Source organism: Urocitellus parryii, chromosome 4, assembly GCF_045843805.1.
Source record: "Urocitellus parryii isolate mUroPar1 chromosome 4, mUroPar1.hap1, whole genome shotgun sequence".
Taxonomy (NCBI): Eukaryota; Metazoa; Chordata; class Mammalia; order Rodentia; family Sciuridae; genus Urocitellus; species Urocitellus parryii.
The window spans coordinates 43,876,094-43,898,338 of NC_135534.1; the positions used below are offsets into that span (position 1 = coordinate 43,876,094).

Below are 22,245 nucleotides of genomic sequence, written 5' to 3' on the forward strand. Positions count from 1 at the left end.
GATCTATGCAAAACAAATATATGTGTCATCATTACCTATTTTAGTTCATTCCAACTGTGATAATAAAATCCCATGAACTGGGAGAATCACAAACAATAGAAACTAATTTCTTAGAGTTTTAGAGGCTGGGAAGTCCCAGGTCAGGGCACACCAATAGATTTGGTGTCTGGTGAGGACTGGCTCTCTGCTCCATAGATGACACCTTCTCTTTGGGTCCTTTAAGAATGGAAGGGGCAAATGAACTCTCTGGTTTAGGGGCACTCATCTCATTCATGAGGATGACACCCTCATGATCTAATCACCTCTCAAGAGCCCCAGCTTCTAATACTATCCTAATGGGGATTGTGTTTCAACCTGAGAATTTTGGTGGAATATAAACTTTCCGGCCGTAACATCCACTTATAAAAATGAGACATCCTATTTGGGTTTGACAGCAACTGAAGCCTTTTCTAGCTCTCCAAACTGCTGCTCTTTCTCTGTTGCTTCTCTTTATATTTCTCTGACCTATCTGCACATCCACTTGTAGGGACCACTGTAACTTAAACACAAATGCATGGAATTATGCACCCGTCATCTTTGTGTATCTGGCTGCTTTCACTCAGTGTTAACTCAATATTATCCACAAACATTTTTGCTGCAGAATGACATTGACATATCTTGATTCTGTCATTCTATTGTCAGTGGATGGGTCAATTGTTTCCAGTTTTTGTTGTTGTGAATAGTGCTGCTAAGGACATTGGTATACATATTCCTGGTGCACCCAAGTCTGCTGGATTTATAACTGGAGTAGCTTCTGAAGGCCACCACAACTAAGTACCACAAATTTGGTGACTTAAAACCACATAATGTTTTTCACCATCCTGGAGGCTGGAGGTCTGAGCCCAAGGTGTCAGCAGGGCTGTGCTCCTCCCGGGGCTCTGTGTAGAAACCTCTCTTGTCACTCCTTGCTTGGTGCTCCTTGGCTTGCCAGTACCAAACTCCTGAGTCTCCACCCTCACATCCAATTCTCTAGTATCTGTACATTGTCTTCTTACAAGGACACCAGTCAAACAGGATTGCGGGCCCACCTTACTGTAGCAGGATCTCTTAGTTATATCTGCAATGAACCTATTTCTGAATGAGGTCATCACATTCTGAGGTGCTGGGGCTTAGGACTTCAGCATCTTTTCCGGGGCGGGGGGGGACACAATTCAATCCCTAACACTAAGAGGAATTGCTGAGTTGTCCTATCAAGCAGATCCTGAGAAAAGACTTGGGAGCAGAGAGTTAGTTTGTGCTGTGATGCCAGGAAGCACAACTGGGGTGGGGGGTGGCTGGGACTAGGGGAGGCCAATGAGGTGCCTGTGGGCAATGTCTAGTGAGCATTTACTGTTAGGGCCACACCCTAGGTGCCTCAATTGCCCTGTTATTGTACCAGCTCTAAAGGAGCAGAGAAACCATGATGAGGAGGGGAGAAGAGTGGCCATCGTTTCTCTAATTCTTGGGTGCAGCTGGGGCTCCCTGCACTCAAGGTGGAGCACAGATGGAAGAGTCAACAGGTCTGCCACCGTCTGCTCTCTTGTCACTCCTTGCTTGGTGCTCCTTGGCTTTCCAGTTCCAAACTCCTTTCTGAGTCTCCACCCTCACATCCAGTTCTCTAGTATCTGTACATTGTGTCATCTTACAAGGACACCAGTCAAGTAGGATTGCGGGCCCACCTTACTCTAGCGGGTTCTCTTAATTATATCTACAATGAACCTATTTCTGAATGAGGTCATAACATTCTGAATCTTCGGGGTTACAATCTCTAAAAGAAGGCTCAAAATGTAAAGTTATTGGAAAAAGCTATGGTTTCTTGTGGGAGGCTGACATAGCATGTGACCAGCGTTTGCCTCCCCTTTTGATCGGTGTGGCACTGTCGGTCACGCTGTGATCTGGTTGCTCAGGTAACCAAAGATATTAGCCCCCGATCCTTAGGGTTGAGAAAATGCAAATGTGTCTTCATGCATGGGTGTGCCTTCCTATATCCCCAGAGGTCGAGCTACGCTCACCTGTTCCTTTGTGATATTACCCCTTGCCCTGTTTGGGATAGAATGTTCCATGGAAACGCCCTTTGTGTCCCCTTCTCTTACTGTGCCCTTGGTTGTGGCTTACCCAGGTGTCAGTCAACCTGCTGACAGCAGACATCATGAAGCTAGACTCAGCCCCCTGAAACCTGACCCCTTGCCTCATTTGAATGGCTTCTCCTCTCTCTTTCTTCTGACCATGAAGGCCAGAGGAGTCATCACAGCACCCCCAAAGAAAAAGGTATTTCTGTCTCTCGTGCGGTTATTTTGTGCAGCCCAGTTGCCCTGGAGTGGCCCCAGAGTGTTTCAGTTGCATGCAACGCAGCAGTTTCTACTGCTACACCTGGACCCAAAGCCGGAATTGATATCCATCTTTTCCTTTCTCAGTGCTCCATTCTATGTCATGTTCCTCCTCATCCAGCACGTCCATTGCTTGCCTAAGGGATGACCTGGATCTTCATGCCAGAAGCGGGCAGCAAGTTTACCTTTCTCTCATTGAGCTGTTTCAGCCTGCTCATAGGTATCACCAAGCAGGGAAATAAATACCAAGAGGTACCCTGGAGAGTCCTCCAAGTTCTTCCAGGTCCCCCCCCCCATCCCTCTTTCCATTATGTAGCAGCAGCCTTGGTGCCTCAGAGTAACCAGGAGCATCACCCCTGCCAGCATAACGACCCTTTTCTTATTCTGCTGGCTGTGGGTGTCAGCAGTCCCAAGAGATCAGGTAGCAATTGTAGTTTTAAATTCAGTGATAGAAGAGTAGAGGGGTCGTCCTCCTGCCTGCTCTGCCACACACATTCCAGGGACAAGCACCTCTAATTTTGCTGAGCCTTAAGTCGCAGGAGTGAGAAGCAGAAACCACCCAGTGTGTCGCTGGGTCTGTTTCTCCTCCTGTGTTCCCAGATGCACGCACTCTAGCTTTGGGACACCTGGCAAAGAAGAAAGGCTGATGGTTAAAAACTTATACTGTTTCTGGGAGGGGAAAGTGCTCCAACTCAGGTCTTTCCCAAATTGGTGGTTTTGTTGAGTCTTTAAAAGGACAATCCAATCTCCAGCTTTTATCATAGGAACCAGTTGATCCTATTGTCCTGTGTCCTCTGTCACATCTCCTCCATAAAATAAGTCCTTTGGTCTCAGACATTATTCACAGTCCCACATAGTAAAGCAAGTGGGTGTTGGATTTATCCAGGGGATGTCTATCCTGTGGTCTCAAATCTTGTACCAATACCACACTGTCTTGATTAATGACCTTCGTAAGTCTTGGTATCTGGAGAAAGGCCTTTCTTCATGTTCTTCTTCATTGCTATGCCTCACCTTCTGCTTTTCCCTATATATTTTGGAATCATGTCCATTCCACTAAAAAAAAATCAACTAAATTGGGTTTTTGAGTGGGATTGTGTCAAATCTATGGTCTATCTTGGAGAAACCGACAACTTTACATCATGTTGTCAAATTTATAAAACATCATTTTCCTTTGTTTTCATTACTTTCTTGCAGCTGTGTTTTATAAATTTATAAATTTTATAAATTTCCTATATTGTATTTTTTCCTAAGTATTTAACATTTTTGTTCTTAGCTGGTATTTTTAAAATTTTTAAAACTTTGACTACATATATTCAATTGATTTTTGTGTACTAATTTTGAAAACCTGTTAAGCTTATTATTTCTAATAATTTACCTGTGAATTCTATTGGATTATCTTTAAAGTGTTACTCATGAATAAAGACAGTCTACTTTCTTCCTTTTCAATCCTCCTAAATTATTTTTCTCCCCTGCATTGACTAGAATCTCTACCACTATGTTAAGTGGTAAGAAGAAGCTTTTTTTTTTTTTTTTTTTTTGGCACTAAGGATTGAACCCAGGGGTGCTTTGCTACTGAGTTACATCCCCAGATCTTTTGATTTTTTAAAATTTTGATGCAGGGTCTCACTAAATTGCTTATGGCCTCATGAAGTTGCTGAGGCTGGCTTTGAACTTGTGATCCTCCTGCCTTAGCCTACTGAGTCTCTGGAATCACAGGCATGTGCCACAGAGCCCAGTGAGGTGGCATCTTTTTCTATCTTCTAATCTAAAACAGAAACCACTCACCATTTAACTATTAAATATGATACTTCTTATAGTTTGGGATTTTAAAAAACTTTTTAAAAATATATTTTTCAATATCTTTATTTATTTTTATGTGGTGCCGAGGATCCAACCCAGTGCCTCACAGTGCAAGGCAAGTGCTCTACCACTGAGCCTTAGCCCCAACCCCTGTAGTTCTGGCTTTTAAATATACCTCCTAAATATTTAACATACATTGATTGCAGGATTGTGGGAAAACCTGAGGCAAAGTGCCCGGCCAACATGGCTGGATTCCTGATCCACAGAAAATATGAAAAAATGTTTCTAGTCTTAAGTTGGTAAATTTTGGTGCTCTTTATTACAGGAGCAATAGATGACATGTACAGAAGGGCTGGGTGATCCTCCTCTCAAAGTCCAACCTAGATGGATGGTAGTTCTGTAAGCAGAAATGTCATAGATTTTTAGAATCAAATAAACTGAGAATTCCATTTCTACCATATAGCAGGTTATTTAATATTACTCAGGCTCAGTTTTCTCCACTGTAATGTGGAGATAAAAATATCCCTCTCACAGGTGTTGTGATTGCATGTGATAAAGTGAAACTTACAGTACAATGTCTGGCAAGTTCTTGTCCTTCCCTTCTATTTAAAGTCATCTGGCCCACCATACACTTGTATGATGGTCCCCTTTCCCAGGAAACAGCAGATTTTATTGTGTTGCAATGCTATCACATATTTGACATGGAAAATCTTGAAATTCAAGACATCTCATTGCCAAACCAGGTACCATCTTCCAATCACTATTTTCTTTTTCTTTTTTTGGATAAACGTTAAAAACTGCCCATGCTAAACATCTGGATTCTTTGTATCCCCACTGGCTGGGTCATCATCGAGCATAATGGGTTAGACATTCCATGTCGTCAGCAGTCGAACCAGCTATATAGGATTGATTTCACGGTGAGTTCACACGACTCTGCTTCCAACCGGGCCTTTAAAATTTTTGTTGTTGCTCTTAAAAGTGAACGCTAAGGTATGATGTCATCTCCCACCAAATGTGTCTGCTGTGGATGACCACTGCAATGTGGAAGAGGCCCCCAAGACAGCCTGTTGAGGCAGGATTTGGCACCAGAAGGTGGGGCTGGTTCCAGTCCTCTCACCTTTTACCTACAGGTTTCTTGTCAAGTCCTGAGTCTGTTTTTATCATTTGTAAAACGAGAGTAAGAAAACCTCCCCAAGGTCATTTTGCAAATTATTTTGGAGTATTTGGAAAACATTTGGCAATTAGTAGGTACTCAGTGCATTAAAAAAAAAAATCTCTCTCATACTAAGGGGTCAAGTGGGGGCCAGATGGATACTGACATTACATGCTCCTCTGAGTATGGTCCTGGGAGCACTAACACCCCCAGGAATGTTAGAAGTTGAAAATCTGATATAGCATCTCATCCCAGGTAGGATGGCTATAATCCAAAGGACAAAAAATAGCAAATGCTGGCAAGGAGGTGAAGAAAGAGAATTCTTATGTACTGTTGGTTGAAATGTGAAATAGTGCAGCTACTATGGGAAACAGTATGGAGGTTCCTTAACAATTAAAAATACACTACCATGTGATCCAGCAATTCCACTAATGGATGTGTACATCCAAAGGAAATGAAATCAGTATTCCAAAGAGATACTTGTATGCCCATAATTACCACAGCACTATTCATAATAGCTAGGATATAGAGTCTCTTGACAATGAATGGATAAGGAACACGTGATGGAGTGCTCTTGGGCCATAAAGGAGGAGAGTCTGGCATTTGCAGCAAGACAGGTGGGACTGGAGGAAATTATGTTAAGAGAGTCAAGCCAGGCCCAGGAAGACAGATACTGCATGTTTTCACTTATATGTAGAAGATAAAAAGTTGATCTCAGAGTTGAAGAGCGCATACTAGTAATTACTAGGGGCCTGGGACGAGGAACAGGGAGGAGGGGTAGAGGAAGGTGAGATTAACAATTACCAACACATTTAGGTGGAGTAAGTTCTAGTGTTCTACAACACAGCGGAGTGACTAGCTTACAATTTAATGTGTGTTTTAAAAAGAACTGGAATAGTTTGAAGTTTCCCAGTGCAAAAAGAATGGTCAAGGTTTAAAGAGACAAGTGCTCATCATCCTGATTTGATCATACACCTTTGTATACATGTAGCAAAGTAGCATGCTGCATAAACATGCATAATTAAAAAAATTTTGAATGAAAAAAATAGAAAAGAAATTGAGAATCTTGAGGGTGCCGTTGGACCTTCTGAATCAGCACCCATATTTCTACAAGATCCTCCTTATTCATAAGGACTGACAGGATTTGAACTCTGCATTTCTAACAAGTGCCACGTGAGCTGTGATAACTTCATTGAAAAATTGAAAAGAGATGGTATGATGATAACATCCTGGCAAAGATGGGCTTGCAAATCAATGTTTTGGATTTTCCCTGTGTTTGCTGCCTCCAGAGAAGATCGACTTGCTCTTGGCATGAAGTTGAACTCCAAGGAGATCTTGCTCTAGCACAGATGAGCCAAACCACTAATCTGAATAAATAAGCATCAATTTTATTGAATCATGAATAATTTAAGACTGGTACAATCATCAGCTTTATTCTCTATGACGTGGGGCATGATCTCCAGCAGATCATTGGCAAATCCAAAAACCTCATGACAAATGAAAATTAAATAGGGAGGGGGGAAAGAGGAGGGAAGGGAGGGTGGAAACAAACCGTACACAAAATACTCAATTCCTAGTTTTCTCTTTAAAAATGGCTAGAAAAAATTCATCAAAATGCAGCACTTTAATCAATTATTTACAATTTCTATGTTACAATGAAAAAATGTACATCTTATAGAACATATTTCATAAACTGCTCCACTGGAAACAATTAGGTCAAAACAGCAAACCTTCCGTTGAATATCCACAAAGTTGGATTATTATTTTTTCCTTTTGAAATAGATTTCACCACAATCAAATTTGAATACACAGAATTTTGAAGTTTAAGCATTAAACAATAAAATTTAAAATGTCCCCAGGATAAGACAAGAGTCTAGGCAAGTCTTGTTCCTTGTCCCACCCCACCCCATTCCCAACCTTAAATTAAAATGTTTATTCCCATCTCATTTATGGCCTGTATAATTCTTGGCAGTTTGGGAAGAAAACTTTTGGCTTCCATTGGTAACTCAACATAAATGTTGCATAGAATTTCATACATTTCAAAATTAGCCTAACTGTAGAAAAAGGCAAAATGGAAGCATTTTAGACAGAGCCCTAAATGAGTACAAAGTCACTTTGTCAAAGGTGAGTGACACTGATGTAAAAATATGGCCAAAATAAGAACGGTGCATATTAGACAACCCTGCTTCCCACAATGTTAGGAAGGACACTGAGTTGTGAATCACACAAGGGTTTGCTACATGGAATCACTGCTCACTCATCAGGCAGCACCAGGCACAGAGGTCTTGGTTTTGAGCCTGGACCCAGTGGGAGGGAAGTCTAGGACGGGGGGGGGGGGGGAAGAGAAGAGAGGATGTCACTGAAGACAAAAATGTTTCTAACAGTATTGGCAGGTGTCTACTCACAGGGTGACTGGGAAAACTGCCCACGAGAAGGTCAAGTTAACCTCCTCCCAAATTCACAGTATGAGAGTATAAGGTCATTGCTGGGAGATAAATCGTCTGAGAAGGGCCACCCTTCAGGTTTACTGGAAGGCTGAGGGTTGGGCCCCCTGGACACAGGCTAAACATACGGATTCAAAATCTTACCCCAAACAAAAAACAACAAGACACACTAACATCCAGATGACTAACGAAGGCTGAGCAGAACAGAGTCTGAGTTTAACTGGGACTGAAGCACAGAGTTGAAAGGTTTTCTATTCACCAGTTAGTGGGGCACAGTCCTTTCAAAGAGGAAGAAGATGGTGTCATTCCAAGTGATGTGAGCAGTTTCGGGTCAAGAAACTAAAAAAAAAAACAAACTTTCGGAAAGAGAAATGTAAAAGATGGAATAAAAACCCTGATCATTAACAAGGATGCCCTCGCTGAGGCCTGATAAAGATTTTCTTCAATAAAACAAACAAACCAAAAAAACCTGAAAGATACACTACACTCAAAGAAAATCCCAGTGCGCCGAAGAGGTGGCAGGCTGGGTCTCTCAGGGCGTGTGCCAGCAACGCCGTGTGGACTGGTGGGAACTCTTGCCTTTTCCTGCAGGAGCAGAGCACCGTCCAGCCAGGTTGTCAGCTGGAGACTGACAATGAACCTAAAAAATGGATGATTTTTATTTTCTTTTTCCCATGGTCAAGCATCCACACAGATGAGTCTTTTAGATGAGAAACGTCACAGCGAGTTGAGTTCTCCTAACGAACACATGACTTCATAGCCCTGTTTGCTTTGATGGGGAAATCAAAACCAAACAAAAACCCCAGGCAGGCACGACACGACACTCAGGTGAATGAACTCGGTTAGTACAAACCCAGTAAGGCATCACTTTGGGAAGGGCAGCACCGAGAGGTCAGGCACGGCTCCGCCGGGCGGAGGATGGGGCTGGGCTCCTGGGAGGCAGTGGCCGCCCCGCCCTGGCTGAGCCGCACCAAGTTGGTTCTGAGGAAAGTGCAAGTCTTCTGTGAGGTGACCTCCCCACCCCAGCTGGGCTGGGGCCGGGTGCTCGAGGCGTTGAAGCACATCTTCAACCCCCAAAGACGAAAAGGGAAGGCAAGGTCCAAGGCTCGCCCCACACGAGGAGGACCGGTCCTCGTCCATCTTCAAGGACACGGTACCGCCAGCTGCAGCAGGAGGAGGGGAGCGTGTGGAACTGTGAAGATGGACAACTAAAAACCCAAACCCAGCGGGACCAACCAAAACTCAACCCCCGGGGCTTGTCCTGTCACCAAAGGATTGATTCTGACCCAGAGGGAGGGAGAAAAATCTTCAAAAGGAATGAGTTGGAAAGGGAGAGATTCATCCTCATTTTAGAGGGGTTGCCCGTTCTCCAAAATAGAGCAATTCTCACGTATACACAGTGTTTGCAGGAAACAAAACAAAACAGAACAAAAACCCAACAAACCTGATTCATTAGATATCGGAAAGGAAACAGACACATGCGGTTCTGCATTTACAGCCACACCTGCTGGTTCACATTCTCGCTCCCTCACTCACTCTTGCAGACAATTGGGGGCTGATGGACCCAAAGTGGAGGGCTGAATTGTAACAGGCAAAATACCTCTCAGGGAAGGAGAGCACCATTTAAAAACAGAAAAGCACGCGTTTTCTCCTAAGGGTTCCCTATGCCAGAGCTCTGCAGTGTTTTGAGGGTGACCAAAGCAAGTGCCCCATTTAGCACCAGTTAGTTCTTCTGTGGCGGGCTGGATGGGAGGGCAGGTGGGTGCGGCTGTGGCACGGGCGGCGAGACCCAATCTGGAGGGCCTGTGCTGAGGAGAAGCCCTGCTATCTACATTTCCAACTTTGTTCCAGTCTCTTCTGTCTCTGGGCAGCTCGTGGCAGGATGCTGTTTGGTTTCAGAGCTTCCAGTGGGTTCTTCTGAAAACTTTTCATTTCAACGGTGACAATCCTTTCCCGAGAAGCATCTTCAGTGTCTTAGGGAGGTCACAGCAACAAGGCAAAACAAGAATTAGAGTACGACAGAAGGTAGTGCAGTTCTCACCATGGAAGGAAGTGATCCCAGGCGGCTGGCCTGGGATGCTTGCACCCAGGTCGAGGCTGAGGGTCGAAGGGTCTCAGTATTTCTGCAGCTCACAGCTGCGGCCGGGGGGCTGGCTCAGGAAGTTATCTTCAGGATGACATGGAGGATGCAGGAGGATGGGTTGAGGAGGAGAGCTGGCTTCAGGCTGGACCCCTGTCACAGAGTGGACTCCAAGGACGAATCTAGGATGTCATCATGATGGCTGTTGCTGTTGGAGTCGCTGTCGTAGCTCTGTGGACTGGAGTAGTTGGCTGCCTCCTGCAGCCTCATCAGCATGTTCATCTGGGGAGACAGCAGAGAGGTGTGAGCAGCTGTTGGCCTAGTCAGCTGCCCACCCGGCCTCTGGGAAGCTCACGCCATCTCCTCTGGACTCACCCTGACCGCAGCTCACAACAGAAGCTGTGGACAAGAGCATGGAGTCTGGGCCAGGCTTCCACGTTCAACTCCCAGCTTCTGCCCTGACTAGCTACATGACTTTGGGTAAGTTACTTAACCTTTTGGTGCCTATTTCTTTATTGGTCAGATGTGTGTATAACAGTACCTGCTCTATAATGTTATGGTACCCATTGAGTATGTAGAGTATGCAGAACAATGAAAACAAAATACAAGGTCCTCTATAAGATCACGTTTATATATTTTTATTTGGGAGAGGCATGCCTTACCAGGCATAGCGCACGGCCAGGGCCAAGATGCCATTCCAGTACCCTTGCTCTTGAAATGCACAGTAGCATCACTGACATCTAAAATGCATGCCCCATCCCACTCCCTCTGATGGGACCGAAAGCCTATTCTGAACTCTGGATAAAGTTAGCCTGGAACCAGCTGTGCTCCAGCCACCCCTCTGCAGGGCACAGGGGTGAGGCCAGCTATGAGCAGAGCCCCAGATAGTGGAGGCATGGAGCATGCTGCAGGAACCTTGAGTCAATAAAGTGCCTGAGCCACCCCACCCTCATCCATCTGCTGTGGCAGGTACAGCAGCACCTACCTCAGAGGGCCAAAGCAAGGAATGACACATGTATGAACCCCTTAGGAATGGGCTGTCCAGGCATGCAGCAAGTGATCACGGATTTGATCTGTGGCATCTTTACCCAAACGAAGGGGAGGAGCTTATATATCCTCCCTGCTTTATCTTATAAATTCTCCCTGCTCTACATTCTATTGACCCCTGGATAATGGAGAGGGGGAATCAGAAACTTTTATTTTACTTATAACTATAATTTATGTGCTCTATACTTCACAGAGCGATTAAGTTAGGAGACAGGGCATCTCTGGGCTAAGGCCAGGTGTGCTGGGTGAAAGCCAGTTCCCTCTCAGGATGCTGTGCAGCTTCCCTGGGGAGCCAGGCCACTGGCACCATCAGTTGGTGTCTGTCTGCAGAGCTATAACCAGAGGAGAGGTGGAGCTGTCACAACAGCCAGCCAGTGGCAGCTGGGATTCGCTACTCATTTGTCAAACATTCCTGGTGTTACCACGGCATACGGTTCTGGAATAAAAGTAAGTTAGTTCATGCTTATGGAGTTCCCAGTCTCATGAGGGAGAGCACGAGGAAGCAGGAAAGCTATCATCACAGAGACCCACAGCCCTGGGCAGTGAGAATGGGACTGGGGAGAAATACCAGATATCTACTTTGGTAAGTGGTGGTGGCTGGACTGACACAGCTCCCAAGGTCCCGGAGTTGGAGACAGGATTCTGCATGACTGTTCTGAGAAACCCAGGTCTTACCTCGGAGCCTCCTGAGTTCAGTCGGTGATACAAATGTCCCCCGCTAAGAAAAACTGGGGGGGGGGGTGAGCTAGCCATTATTTCCTCTAGTTAGCCTAAATTGTGTGAGTGCTTGTGTGTGTGTGTGTGTGTGGGGGGGGGGTGGTATATACATATACGAGGGATTGCACTTCGAATTGGAGGCAAGAGCTCTACCATTGAGCTATATGCCCCTCCCCAATCCTTTAACTTTTGGGACAGGCTCTCACTAAGTTGCTAAGGCTAGCCTCATACTTGCAATCTTCCTGCCTCCGCCTCCTGAGTTGCTGGGATTACAGGTATGTGCCATTGTCTCTGACCCTAAATCCTGTTTTTTGGTTAAGATGCCAGGCAGTTAACACCTCAAAAATACCACTATGACCTTGGCCTTCGGCAGTGGTTACGTTACAAATGGCTGTTCAAGTATGCTTGTTTCCTTCAGAAAGCCATTGTTTAACTAGGTTATACATAGAAACAACAAACACCGACTCCTTTAAATATAGTTCCTGTTTAAATCAATGGGATCACCCCTACATTGTAGACATGGATGGCAGACAACACAAATCACTATCATTATTATCATATATGTTTTTTCAGGACAGGGATCCTTGTGCATGCTAGGCAAGCACTCTACCACCAAGGTATAGCCCCAACCCTATTATTACTATTTTTATTTTATCTGGCAAGTCAAATGGGCAGTAAGGACAGCACAGTGAATCAGTTGTCTTTTAATCCTGTTGTAACTCATGATTTTCTTTCATTAGGTAATGCAAGTAATAATCTCTGCTGTGTTTTTTCTTTTTGCCATTGCTGCCAGAGAAGCTTGGAGCTAAATTTTAGGCATAACAATAGTCATTTAACTGTGGGAGGTTTTGGTATGTTTGCTTCCTCCTTGATATAAAGGGCTTTTGGTTGGCTAGGTCTAATTTAGCAGTGAAACCATGCATGAGCCCTACATTGGTAGAGAATACAGAATTGTTTAGAGGTGTTACCATCACTGGTGTAGGTACTTCTGAAAGACTTCAGCAATAACAAGAGTAAATACAATGCTCAAAGCTCATCTCATCAGCCAGGGGACCCATGTTCAGGCCCCTGTGCCCTCTGTGAATCCTTCCTGTCCTCAAACCTCCCCTGCCTAGGCTCCTCATTGTTTGGCTTAGTTTCTGGGTCCTTAGCATGCTCTTCCTCTGCTCAGTTTTCAGTGGGAGACATCAGAGGAACAAGATAATACGTGATAATGGTGGCATCTCAAATCAGAGTGAGAACAGTACAGTAGTGACAATAGGTGTAGGGTCATTTAGAGGGGAAAAAAAGAAATCAAACTGTTAACATTTTACTTTATGCTAAAAAAGTTTCAGGGGGGTTAAAGGCTTTAATGAAAACCTAAAACCACAGAACAAAATGTTGGCAAAACTGTCCCTAATCTTGGGGTGGGCCCAGCCCTCAAAGCAAGGCCAGGCCTAGTTGCCTTCACATTTCCAGGGTGCCTTGAATTACGCCCACCATAAGCTAAGTACTCTGAATTCTGAGCTGTAGGGAGCTGAAACGCACCAGTGGGTCTCCTTCAGCATCACTGGGGGGCACCTGCTTGCTTGTGGACCCTTCGCGAGGCATGGAGTAGCCGTCAAAGCCGACATCCTCAGGCCGTAGCTGCAGCAGGGGAGGCCATTCATGCTGCTGTGGGCTGGCTGCCCATGGGTAGGTGTCCATCACCCACTTGGCAGGATCCTCCCAGGGGGCACGCCTTCCGTAGAGCTGGAAATAGGCAAAGAAGGATCAGTCTGGACATGGGCTGAGACCTCATTGGCAATCCCAATTCCACAGCTTTCTGAAAAAAACTCCCACACCCAGCATTATGCCACTCCCAGAATTCCAAACTAGGGAAGCTATCTAAGATGTGAGTAGCTTGAAGGGTAGCAGGACCTAGTGGTCAAGAGCACAGGCACTGGAATCAGTCTGACCGGTGCTTATTCTCAGCTCTGCTGCTGACTCACTGGGCAACCCTCACCTCTAGGCCTTGTTGGTCCAACTTGGAAAACTGGCACTAGGGAGAAAAACAGCCTGATTTGCAGTATTTGCCTGTTTCCATGGTGTAAATACTCCCACCAGGGGGCCAATTTCAAAATAGCAACATGTCACTGAATGTGCAGCTGGAAAGAGGTGCTCAGCCAGCCAGGTGCTGAGAGCAGAACAGAGTTGGGCTGTGAACTCAAAAACCCACAATTGAGTCATAGGCTGCTTTGCTGGAAGGTGCTGGGCCATCCAGCCCCACCCCCATTTACCAGCTGGGGAAATTGGGGCCTAAAGAGTAGAGCCAATCATAGAAGGTCATAGAGAGGTGATGGAACTGAACCTGGGACTCAGTTCCCTTGTCTGGGTCATTCCCTTTCCACCTCAATTGACTGATTCTGCTTTGAACTCCTGTGCATCAGCAAGAGCCATGTGCCTAGACAGACCTGAAGTGAGACTGAGCTGTGCAGCAGATGTCAGCACATCAGCCTGAGCAGGGCTCATGTCCCTCTAGCAAGGCCCACTCCCACCATCACTTGAGCCACCTCAGACTTCTGTCCAAGATGCCACAGCTCTGTCCCATCTTGGACAGGCTCATCTCTGTGTTAGTGTTGCCTCTTTCTGTACTCAGAGTACCTAGAGCCTCCTATGACCTCACTGCTGTCTAGACATAATGTCTGTGCTGTAGGCACCTCCCGTCTAGTGTTCTGTCTGTTGCCATGTCTTCCTCAACCTGGAGCAAGGTTGAGTCTCAAGCAGGGGAATTTAGTCTTTAGGCAATTCATAGTCTGAGTAGGAGGGGATTATGGGGAGGGATACGTGTGCATACACATACGTGTCAGGACAAAAGAGAAAACAGAAGCAGTTAGGGATATTTACAGCCCAAGGTGGCTGTTCCAGATTAGAAACATCCTGCAGTTTCTAGAAATTTCTCCATCCAAGAACTCCCTAATGGAACTGTCCCAAGCTACACTTCACATGTGTGAGGCTAAACTGACCTCTCTTTTCTGATAGCTACTGCTCTGTTTCTCCCTTGGCCACACGAGGAGATGCTCAAAGCTGCAGAATCTCAAAGGACGCAGCTCAGGAAGTCCTAGAGGTCATCTGGCCCAGCAATTTTCATATATTTGCTCTTTATTCCTGACCCCCCCCCCCACTGAGTGGTTTGAGAAACCCCTGGGTCTCACAGAAACCAGACTGAAAAGTCTTCTAACCCAACTTGTAATTGACAGATGGGGAAGCTGAGGCCCCCAAACAGGCAACGGCCCAGGGTCTCACAGCAGGCTTGGCAATTGACAAATAGCCCCATGCTTGCCCCTCCACGGGTCCCTCTGCCACCTGTCCTGCCCTGGGCACTGAGTCTCTCGAGTTGCTCTATAAACTGTAGAGAACTTTGGCAATATCTCCAGTGACTGATCCAAAGGGGAACAGGACTGGGGCTGAGTCATAAGACAAATGCACATTAGGTGCAGCTAATATCATCTGTAAGAAAAGAAAATATTTTTATAAGCCTCCCTACTTACTGCTGGACATGTTCAAGTCCAGCAGGTGATGAATGGCTGAATGAGTACTGTGGCAAGCAAAGGAACTATCATAAAGCTCCTTGGCTCCACTGCAGAGCCCTAAGGGCAGTGGCAGAGACAGTTGGACAGACAGAGAGACAGAACAATCACCTTCCCCAAGGCAGAGAAGGAGCCTGGTATCCCCACTGGGTCAGAAAGAATGGGAACAGGGAGCTAAGACAGTGTCAAGTAAAACCCGGGCTCCTCTGGCCCTGTAGGATGCATAGGGCTCCTAGAAGCACATGGGGGCACTGGTGTCCACTAGGGGGCGATACAACATTATCTCCTGGCATGGATGTGCCTGTTAGTGAGGCTGTCTGTAAGGGGATGGTGAGGTTCAGTTACAGCAGGGACAGTTTCCCCATGACCCCAGTGCCACTAATCCTGCCATCATGTGCAGCTCCCTTTCCTGGCTCACAGTGGGTGGCAACCCCATCAGAACCTATTCTATGGACTCCACCTCTCAGCTTATAACCTTAGCCACTTCCTGGCCATGAGGCTAGGTTACATGAGGAGCAAATGACTCTGTATAATGCCCAGCACACATGGGCTCAGAGGACACCAAGAAGAGGGGAACTTACAATTATTATTTTTTGGTGGGTACCAGGGATACTTGACCACTGAGTACCAGGCACTTGACCACTGAGCCATACCCCCAGGCCTATTTTATATTTTATTTAGAGACAGGGTCTAATTAAGTTGCTCAGTGCCTTGCTTTTGTTGAGGTTGGCTTTGAACTCATGATTCTCTTGCCTTAGCCCCTCAAGCCACTTGGATTACAGGCATGCTTCACTGTGCCCTGCTTACAATTATTTTTTAAGATAATGGAATCCTTTCATCAAATAAAATTGCATGCAGAACTCTGCTATATAAAACATAACACTTGGCTCGTGAGCTATCTGAAGCTTCCTGGTAGAGATACGGGATGCCCAGGACAGCCTGAAAAAGCTTGGAAGTATCCAGAATATTCAGTGTAGGAAGTGAAATGTGCATGGACTAGAATGGCATGGAAACCACTGAGTGTGAAGATCCGGTATCTGGGAACTCCTAGCAGCACCCCTGCTGATTTTGGGACACCCTAATACATGTGAACTCCCACCCAGCTCTGCCAAAAGGTCCCCCACAGTACCCGAGGTGGACATGACCTGTTAAAAACGGAGCAGCCTACCTGCCCCCATCTCTATACTGTTTTTGCAAAGAACTTTCTATCAAATCCTTTTGATCTGTTCTGACACAAATAAACCAGGGGCGGGCTCCTTTCTTCATTAGAAGCTGCATCCCTCTGGTCAACTTGGCCTGTTGCTGCCCTAGCTCTGAAACCATATATCTGGTGTCCTGTGGTTATTTTCTAGTACTGTTTCCTTAGCTTTTATTCCTCAGTCAGCCCCTCCCTCCCAATGGGAACCCTTTCCCTCGCCCATGCAGGATGTGTACAAGAATTCAGACAGTCCTTGCTCCAGTGCTTACTCTATCACACCCCACTGAGTGAGTTTGGTGAGATTTGGGAACTTCTGCAAGCCTTGGTTTGTCTATAAGCAGTCTCTCGTGAATATCGGCAAGCTTTCCTTCAAAACCAGAGGCACAAAGAATACAGAATTTCCTTTGTGAATTAGCAGTTTCTATAAGGTACCCTGGATTCAGCATGATAAAGAGGCCCCTGGTTTAGGACATGGGCGGGGGGCTTGCTTTTGAGGCAGCTGGTAGACTGCTAACTCTGGCTGCCTCCCTTCACTGCTCCTTATACTCTTGGAGGACTGGCCTTCATATGACCTCACCGCCCAAGAAAATGATGACTTTTCCAGCCTTACAAGGAACTGTTTTTTTTTTTTTTAATTACAATTCTTATTACACATATATACCACAATTTTTCATATCTGTTTGTATATAAAGTAGGTTGCTACCCAATTCGTGTCTTCTTTCATGTACTTTGGATAATGATGTCGATCAAATTCCACCATCCTTGCTAATCTCCTGCTCCCTCTCCCTTTCCCTCCCACCCCTTCTGCCCTATCTAGAATTCATCTATTCCTCCCATGTTCCCCCTCCCTACCCCACTATGAGTCAGCCTCATTATATCAGAGAAAACATTCAGCATTTGTTTTTTTGGAATTGGCTAACTTCACTTAGCATTATCTTCTCCAACGTCATCCATTTACCTGCAAATGCCATGATTTTATTCTCTTTTATTGCTCAGTAAAATTCCATTGTGTTTATATACCACATTTTTTCAATCCATTCATCCACTGAAGGGCATCTAGGTTGGCTCCTCAGTTTAGCTACTGAGGACTGTGCTGCTATAAACACTGATGTGGCTGTTGGACAGGTAGTTCTGCAGCTATCTCTAAGTCCCTTCTACCTGTGGCCTCACTTGCTTTTGGTAGGAAAGAGACCCAGTGCTCCTCTAGAATATACCCCACTAGCAACCTTGCCTAGAACAGAAGGGGAGTCCTGAGCCCACCTCCACAGCTGTGCCCCAAAAGCCTTCTTTTAAGTTTAGGCCCAAAGAAGGGCCTTGACATCACCAACTGCTGCAGCTCAAGGCTGGAGTGGAGATGGGCTCCCCTGCAGTTCATGCCTCCTTGGGCAAGGGAAGCCTTTACTCCACAGAATTTGCTGAGCTCTTCAGAGGATTCGGCTGTCACTCCTCTCCTCAGAAGATGCACTGGATGTAAAGAAGCAACAAGCAGGAGAACTTAGAGGGGAGGTGGAAATGGAAGCCAAGGTTGCCCCTCCCCTGCTGCAATTTGGGTTTTGCAAGGAATCACGTATACTGCGGTCCCTGGAAGCCACTGCTCAGGAACAGAGGAGAGAGGTTTCTAAATAGACTGCAGAAACCCAGTCAGTAGGAAGCATTTCCATGGACTGATAGGAGTCATGGGGTGGCTGTTTGGGTTTGTGGAACTAACAAACCCATCTGATAAGAGACTCAGTTATGGCCAATCTACCCAAGATGGCAAATCTACCTAGGGAGATTCCACGGCAAAGATCTGAGATTGTCATGCTTCCTGTTATGAAAGCAATATTTGACAGAGCACTTAGCCAATGAATTGGGGCTGGCCAAAGCCTGCCCACTTTCTTGCTTCTCTCTGCCTTCACAGGGTACTTATATCTCAGCACGGTGGCTTGACTGTGCAGCACACGTGTTCCAGTTCAATCAAATACCAATCACAAGCAGCACAAGAGCTTCCTCTCCAAGTTCTTTTTGTCCCGAGTACCTCTGAGCTTTCGCTGCTACACGATATTTCATACAAAGCAGTCGAATACCCCCCAAGTTTACCCAAATGTACCCAAAGGACAAACACTGGCGGGAACTACTAACTTATACTGTCACACACATGCATAGGGGGACACACTGCTCCTCGGGCCTCCAGAGCCTGCAGCACTGTCTTGTATCTTGTATCTCCCCTGCCAGGTGCCTAGGAAACAAAGATGCCCTGGGGCAGAGCTGGCTGCTGGATGAGTCAGCTGTGCAGATGCCTGCTAAATACTCACTTTGGGTGCCGGGAGCCCCGAAATTGTTCAGGCTGCCTCTAGGCTCAGCAAACAAACCACCCCAAGCTGCAATGAAATAGTATGCTCCCACTTAAGCCCTGCACTGAGAGAGCAGTAAAGAGTTTGTGCTTTCTAACTGCTACTGGGCAGGAGGGACTTGTAGCCTTATCCTGATGCCAGATAGTAAGTACCTTGGGGCCCAAGAGCTAGTCAGCCTGGAATTTAGCTCAGAAGGCATAGACTCAAATTCCAGATCCTTCAACCAGAGACAAAAAAAAAAAAAAAATCTCAGTACTAGTCCAGGGCTTGCAGATATGAGAATATTTGGCAAACTATGAAGTGCTGCATACATGTACAATTCCACTCCTTGTGCACTAACCATGCTGAACACTTTATGGCCATGATTCCATTTAATCTTTGCATAAACTCTTTGTGACAAAAATACTATTATCATTCTCTCCTATGGATGAGGGCACAAAGGCACAGAGAAGGTAAATGACTTGCCTGGGGTCACACAGCCAGTAAGTGGCTGGACCAGGACTTGCAACCAATCGTTTCTACATTGTGCTAGACTTATGGCTACATAGGTGAGGGCTGGTCACCTCATGTCAGTCAGATTCTTAAAGGAAAAGATAAGACCAACTCATTGGGTTGCCAGGATAGTCCTCCTCAACTCTGAGGGGGAGAAGGTGGTGTGCTTCTCACCTGGAGTCCTTCTCTCACTGCTTCCAGGAGATAGGGGATAATGGAGTAGTTCCACAGGTCGGTGAACCACACCCGTGAGCCGTCCACATCGATGGGGCATGACAGGAAGAGCCGGGGGCCTAGGGACCACAATGAAAATATATCAGAGCAAGCACCCCTCAGAGCAGATGCGGGGTTTTTTGATCCTTGGCTGGGCTGATGGCAGAAGTACCAGCTGTTGGCTGACTCCCTCCTGCACCCATCAAGGACGAGGAGAGGAGGGGCTTTATGGAGAAGATGTTCTCTGGTATTATTAATACTGATTTTAAAGAATGGAAGAATACTGCATGTCCAAGAGACAGAAATGGTTGAACAAACAATGGAACACCTGCATTTGATTATTTTTCAGCTTTTAAAAATAATTTTTAAGATGGAAGAGCAACACAGAAGGCCCATGGCAACAGTGTGTGTGTAGGGGGGACAGCCTACATGCACACTGTGATTGCACCTCCAGTGAACATGGACAAGGCCAGAGGAAATAGCCTCACGTTGAGATGATGATGTCGGGGTGGCAGATGATTGGTGGTCTTCTCTCCTCTGTTCTAAATCCCTAAGCTGCAGAAATGCTGTTAAGGCTTTACTTTTAAAGCAAAGCCAATCCCCAAGAGTAGTCTCAGCCTGGGAAGACTTGGGGTGGGGGCTCTTCACTGAGCTGGCCGTTTCTCCACCAGCCTGGGTAGGACACAGTTCTCCTCTGCTGATCACTGGGGTCTGGGGTCCATCTCCGTCTGCAATTGCCCCTCTGCCCACTTCCTTATCCTGAAGGACAGTGTTGCCCAACATCCTGTGGAGTGCTGCCAGGGCCAGGAGCCAGAGGACCCCCAGGGCCCCGGAGCAGTGCCCGCCAGCCAGCTTGCACCCTGTGCCCAGCCTCCCACCTACCGATGGTGACGTCTGAGGAGCTGTGAGCCTCCAGGAAGCGGTTGAGGTGATGCCAGACCTTAGGAATCCAGTCAATGATTTTCACCAGCTCCACATTCCGCACCCGTCCACTGATCTCCGTTTCCATGAGCTTCCTCCTCAGGAACCGGCCAAGGAAACCCTTCACGGGCTCTGTGTGGTTGGCACAAAGCACCCACCTAGGGGAAGTCAGGATCAACAATGATGAGAGTGAGTAAAACGATGGCCAATCCCAAGATCAAAAGCTTATTAGGAATGGGAAGTGTATAGGCGGATACAGTGCCCATGTGAATTCACCATAAATGGCAACCCTACAAAATAAGTATTATCGCCATGCCTATTTTATAGATAGCAAAGCTGAGTTATATAACTTGTCCAGGATCCAAGAGCTAGTTAACAGAAGATCTAAGATCCGAACCAAGGCAGTCTGAGCTCTAGCCACTGAGAGAGACTGCCCCTTGGGCTCGGTGCCAGGCTCTGTGTAAAGTTATGGAGCTCTAACAATGTCTCTGACATGGCCCCTGGCCTTCAGCAGTTTGCAGTCTGGGATGGGAGGAGGTGGACAAGCAAATGAAGAACTGAGACATGATGAAGACCAAGGAATCAGGGAAGGGCTGGGACGGAAGGGATGATGGGGCGGCAACATGAGGAAAGGCAGGAGCGGGTGTCAAGGTAGGAGGTGGGGAGCGAGAGGCAGCCTTTGCAGAGGCACCGGAAAGGCCTAGGATGTTCCAAATTGCTGCCAGAGGCTCAGTATAGCCTGGTTTTAGGCTTGACCTGCCATAGTAAGGAGATCTCATTCTGAAGGCCACAGGGAGCCACTGAAAGAATTTAAGTCCAGGCCTGTGGTCAGATGAGCATTCTGGAAGGCTCACCCTGGCTGCCATGGTGCAGAAGGTGGCCTGCAGGGGGCCAGGCTGCAGGCATGCTGGTTAGAAAGAGACCGCAGCATTGTGCTGGGAGAGGCAGCTTAGGGTGGGTGGGAGGATGGGCTCAAGGGACAGTCAAGAGAAAGCACAGACAGGATGACAAAATGAGGGCAGCCTGTTCTTGGTGGCCTGGAGTAGCTGACATTTTTCTGATAGTTACAGTCCAGACCACTTTTAATAAGTCTCTCTCAAAGATGAGCCGGGGGTCCCAGCCCAGGAAACAAATTTTTACCCTCATCTAAGGGCCCAGGTGGGTGAGGCCGAGTCAGAGGAGGTACAGGCAGCGGGAAGGGTGCTGAGTGATGCTGAGATGAGCAGCCACACAACCCCACATACAGAGTCAAACAGTCCCCATACCCTGGCTGGGAGAGAGTCCGAGGAGTGCTGGGGCAAACAGAGAGGGGGAGACGAGCGACCAGGAATTCACGCAGGACTGTGAAGGACCACAGACCCAGCTATGTGGGGTCATTCGTAACTTTGATTGTCATTGCCAATGCTCACTTGGGACAGAGGGAGGCATCTCTGGTAACCCACAGGAGTGGCCAAGGGCCAACAGCCCCTGCACAGCTGCTTCCTGGACACTACTCCAGCAGGTAGAGGGTCAGAGAAACTTAAACCAGGTTTAAGTTTCAGCTCTGCCACTGACCAGCTACATGATTTCATGTGAGTCATTAAATTCTCTGAGCCTCAGTTTGCCCATTTGTGAACTAAGAATGACAAATGTAAATACTTGAGGCCAAAGTAGGAATTAAATGAATTAAGTTGGGGAAACTACTTAACAAGATGCTCAGCATAAGAGACACCCAAAAAAGGCTCCTGCCTCACGTGGGCTTGCTTTCCTTCCTTGTGATTTCATCGTCCAACTGGACAAGGGAAGTAATGACTTACCTGAAGTTATGGTGCAGCTGCAGGTTGGGAGTAGAAGAGGTAGCCTGGTTCATTGTGCCAATGATGTAAGGGCTGTGGGAAAACAGAAAGAGAAAGCTTGTGAGCTAGGCCAGCTGGAGAATGAGGGGCTCATGGGAGCCTGTGGCATCTGTGCACCC

General features: G+C 46.6%; 1 protein-coding gene across 1 annotated transcript in view; it reads right to left on the reverse strand.

The window, feature by feature from the left end:
- Positions 1–6,719: 6,719 nt before the first annotated feature.
- The window catches only part of Nav2 (neuron navigator 2), a 271,097-nt gene continuing 255,571 nt past the window's right edge, over positions 6,720–22,245 (reverse strand). The window contains exons 35-39 of the mRNA XM_026405279.2: positions 22,088–22,159; positions 20,253–20,449; positions 19,332–19,450; positions 13,114–13,317; positions 6,720–10,104 (exon numbers count right to left, since the gene is read on the reverse strand). Coding sequence (XP_026261064.2) covers positions 9,979–10,104; positions 13,114–13,317; positions 19,332–19,450; positions 20,253–20,449; positions 22,088–22,159 — 718 coding nt within the window. The 3' untranslated portion in view covers positions 6,720–9,978. The remainder of the gene's footprint in view (positions 10,105–13,113; positions 13,318–19,331; positions 19,451–20,252; positions 20,450–22,087; positions 22,160–22,245) is intronic.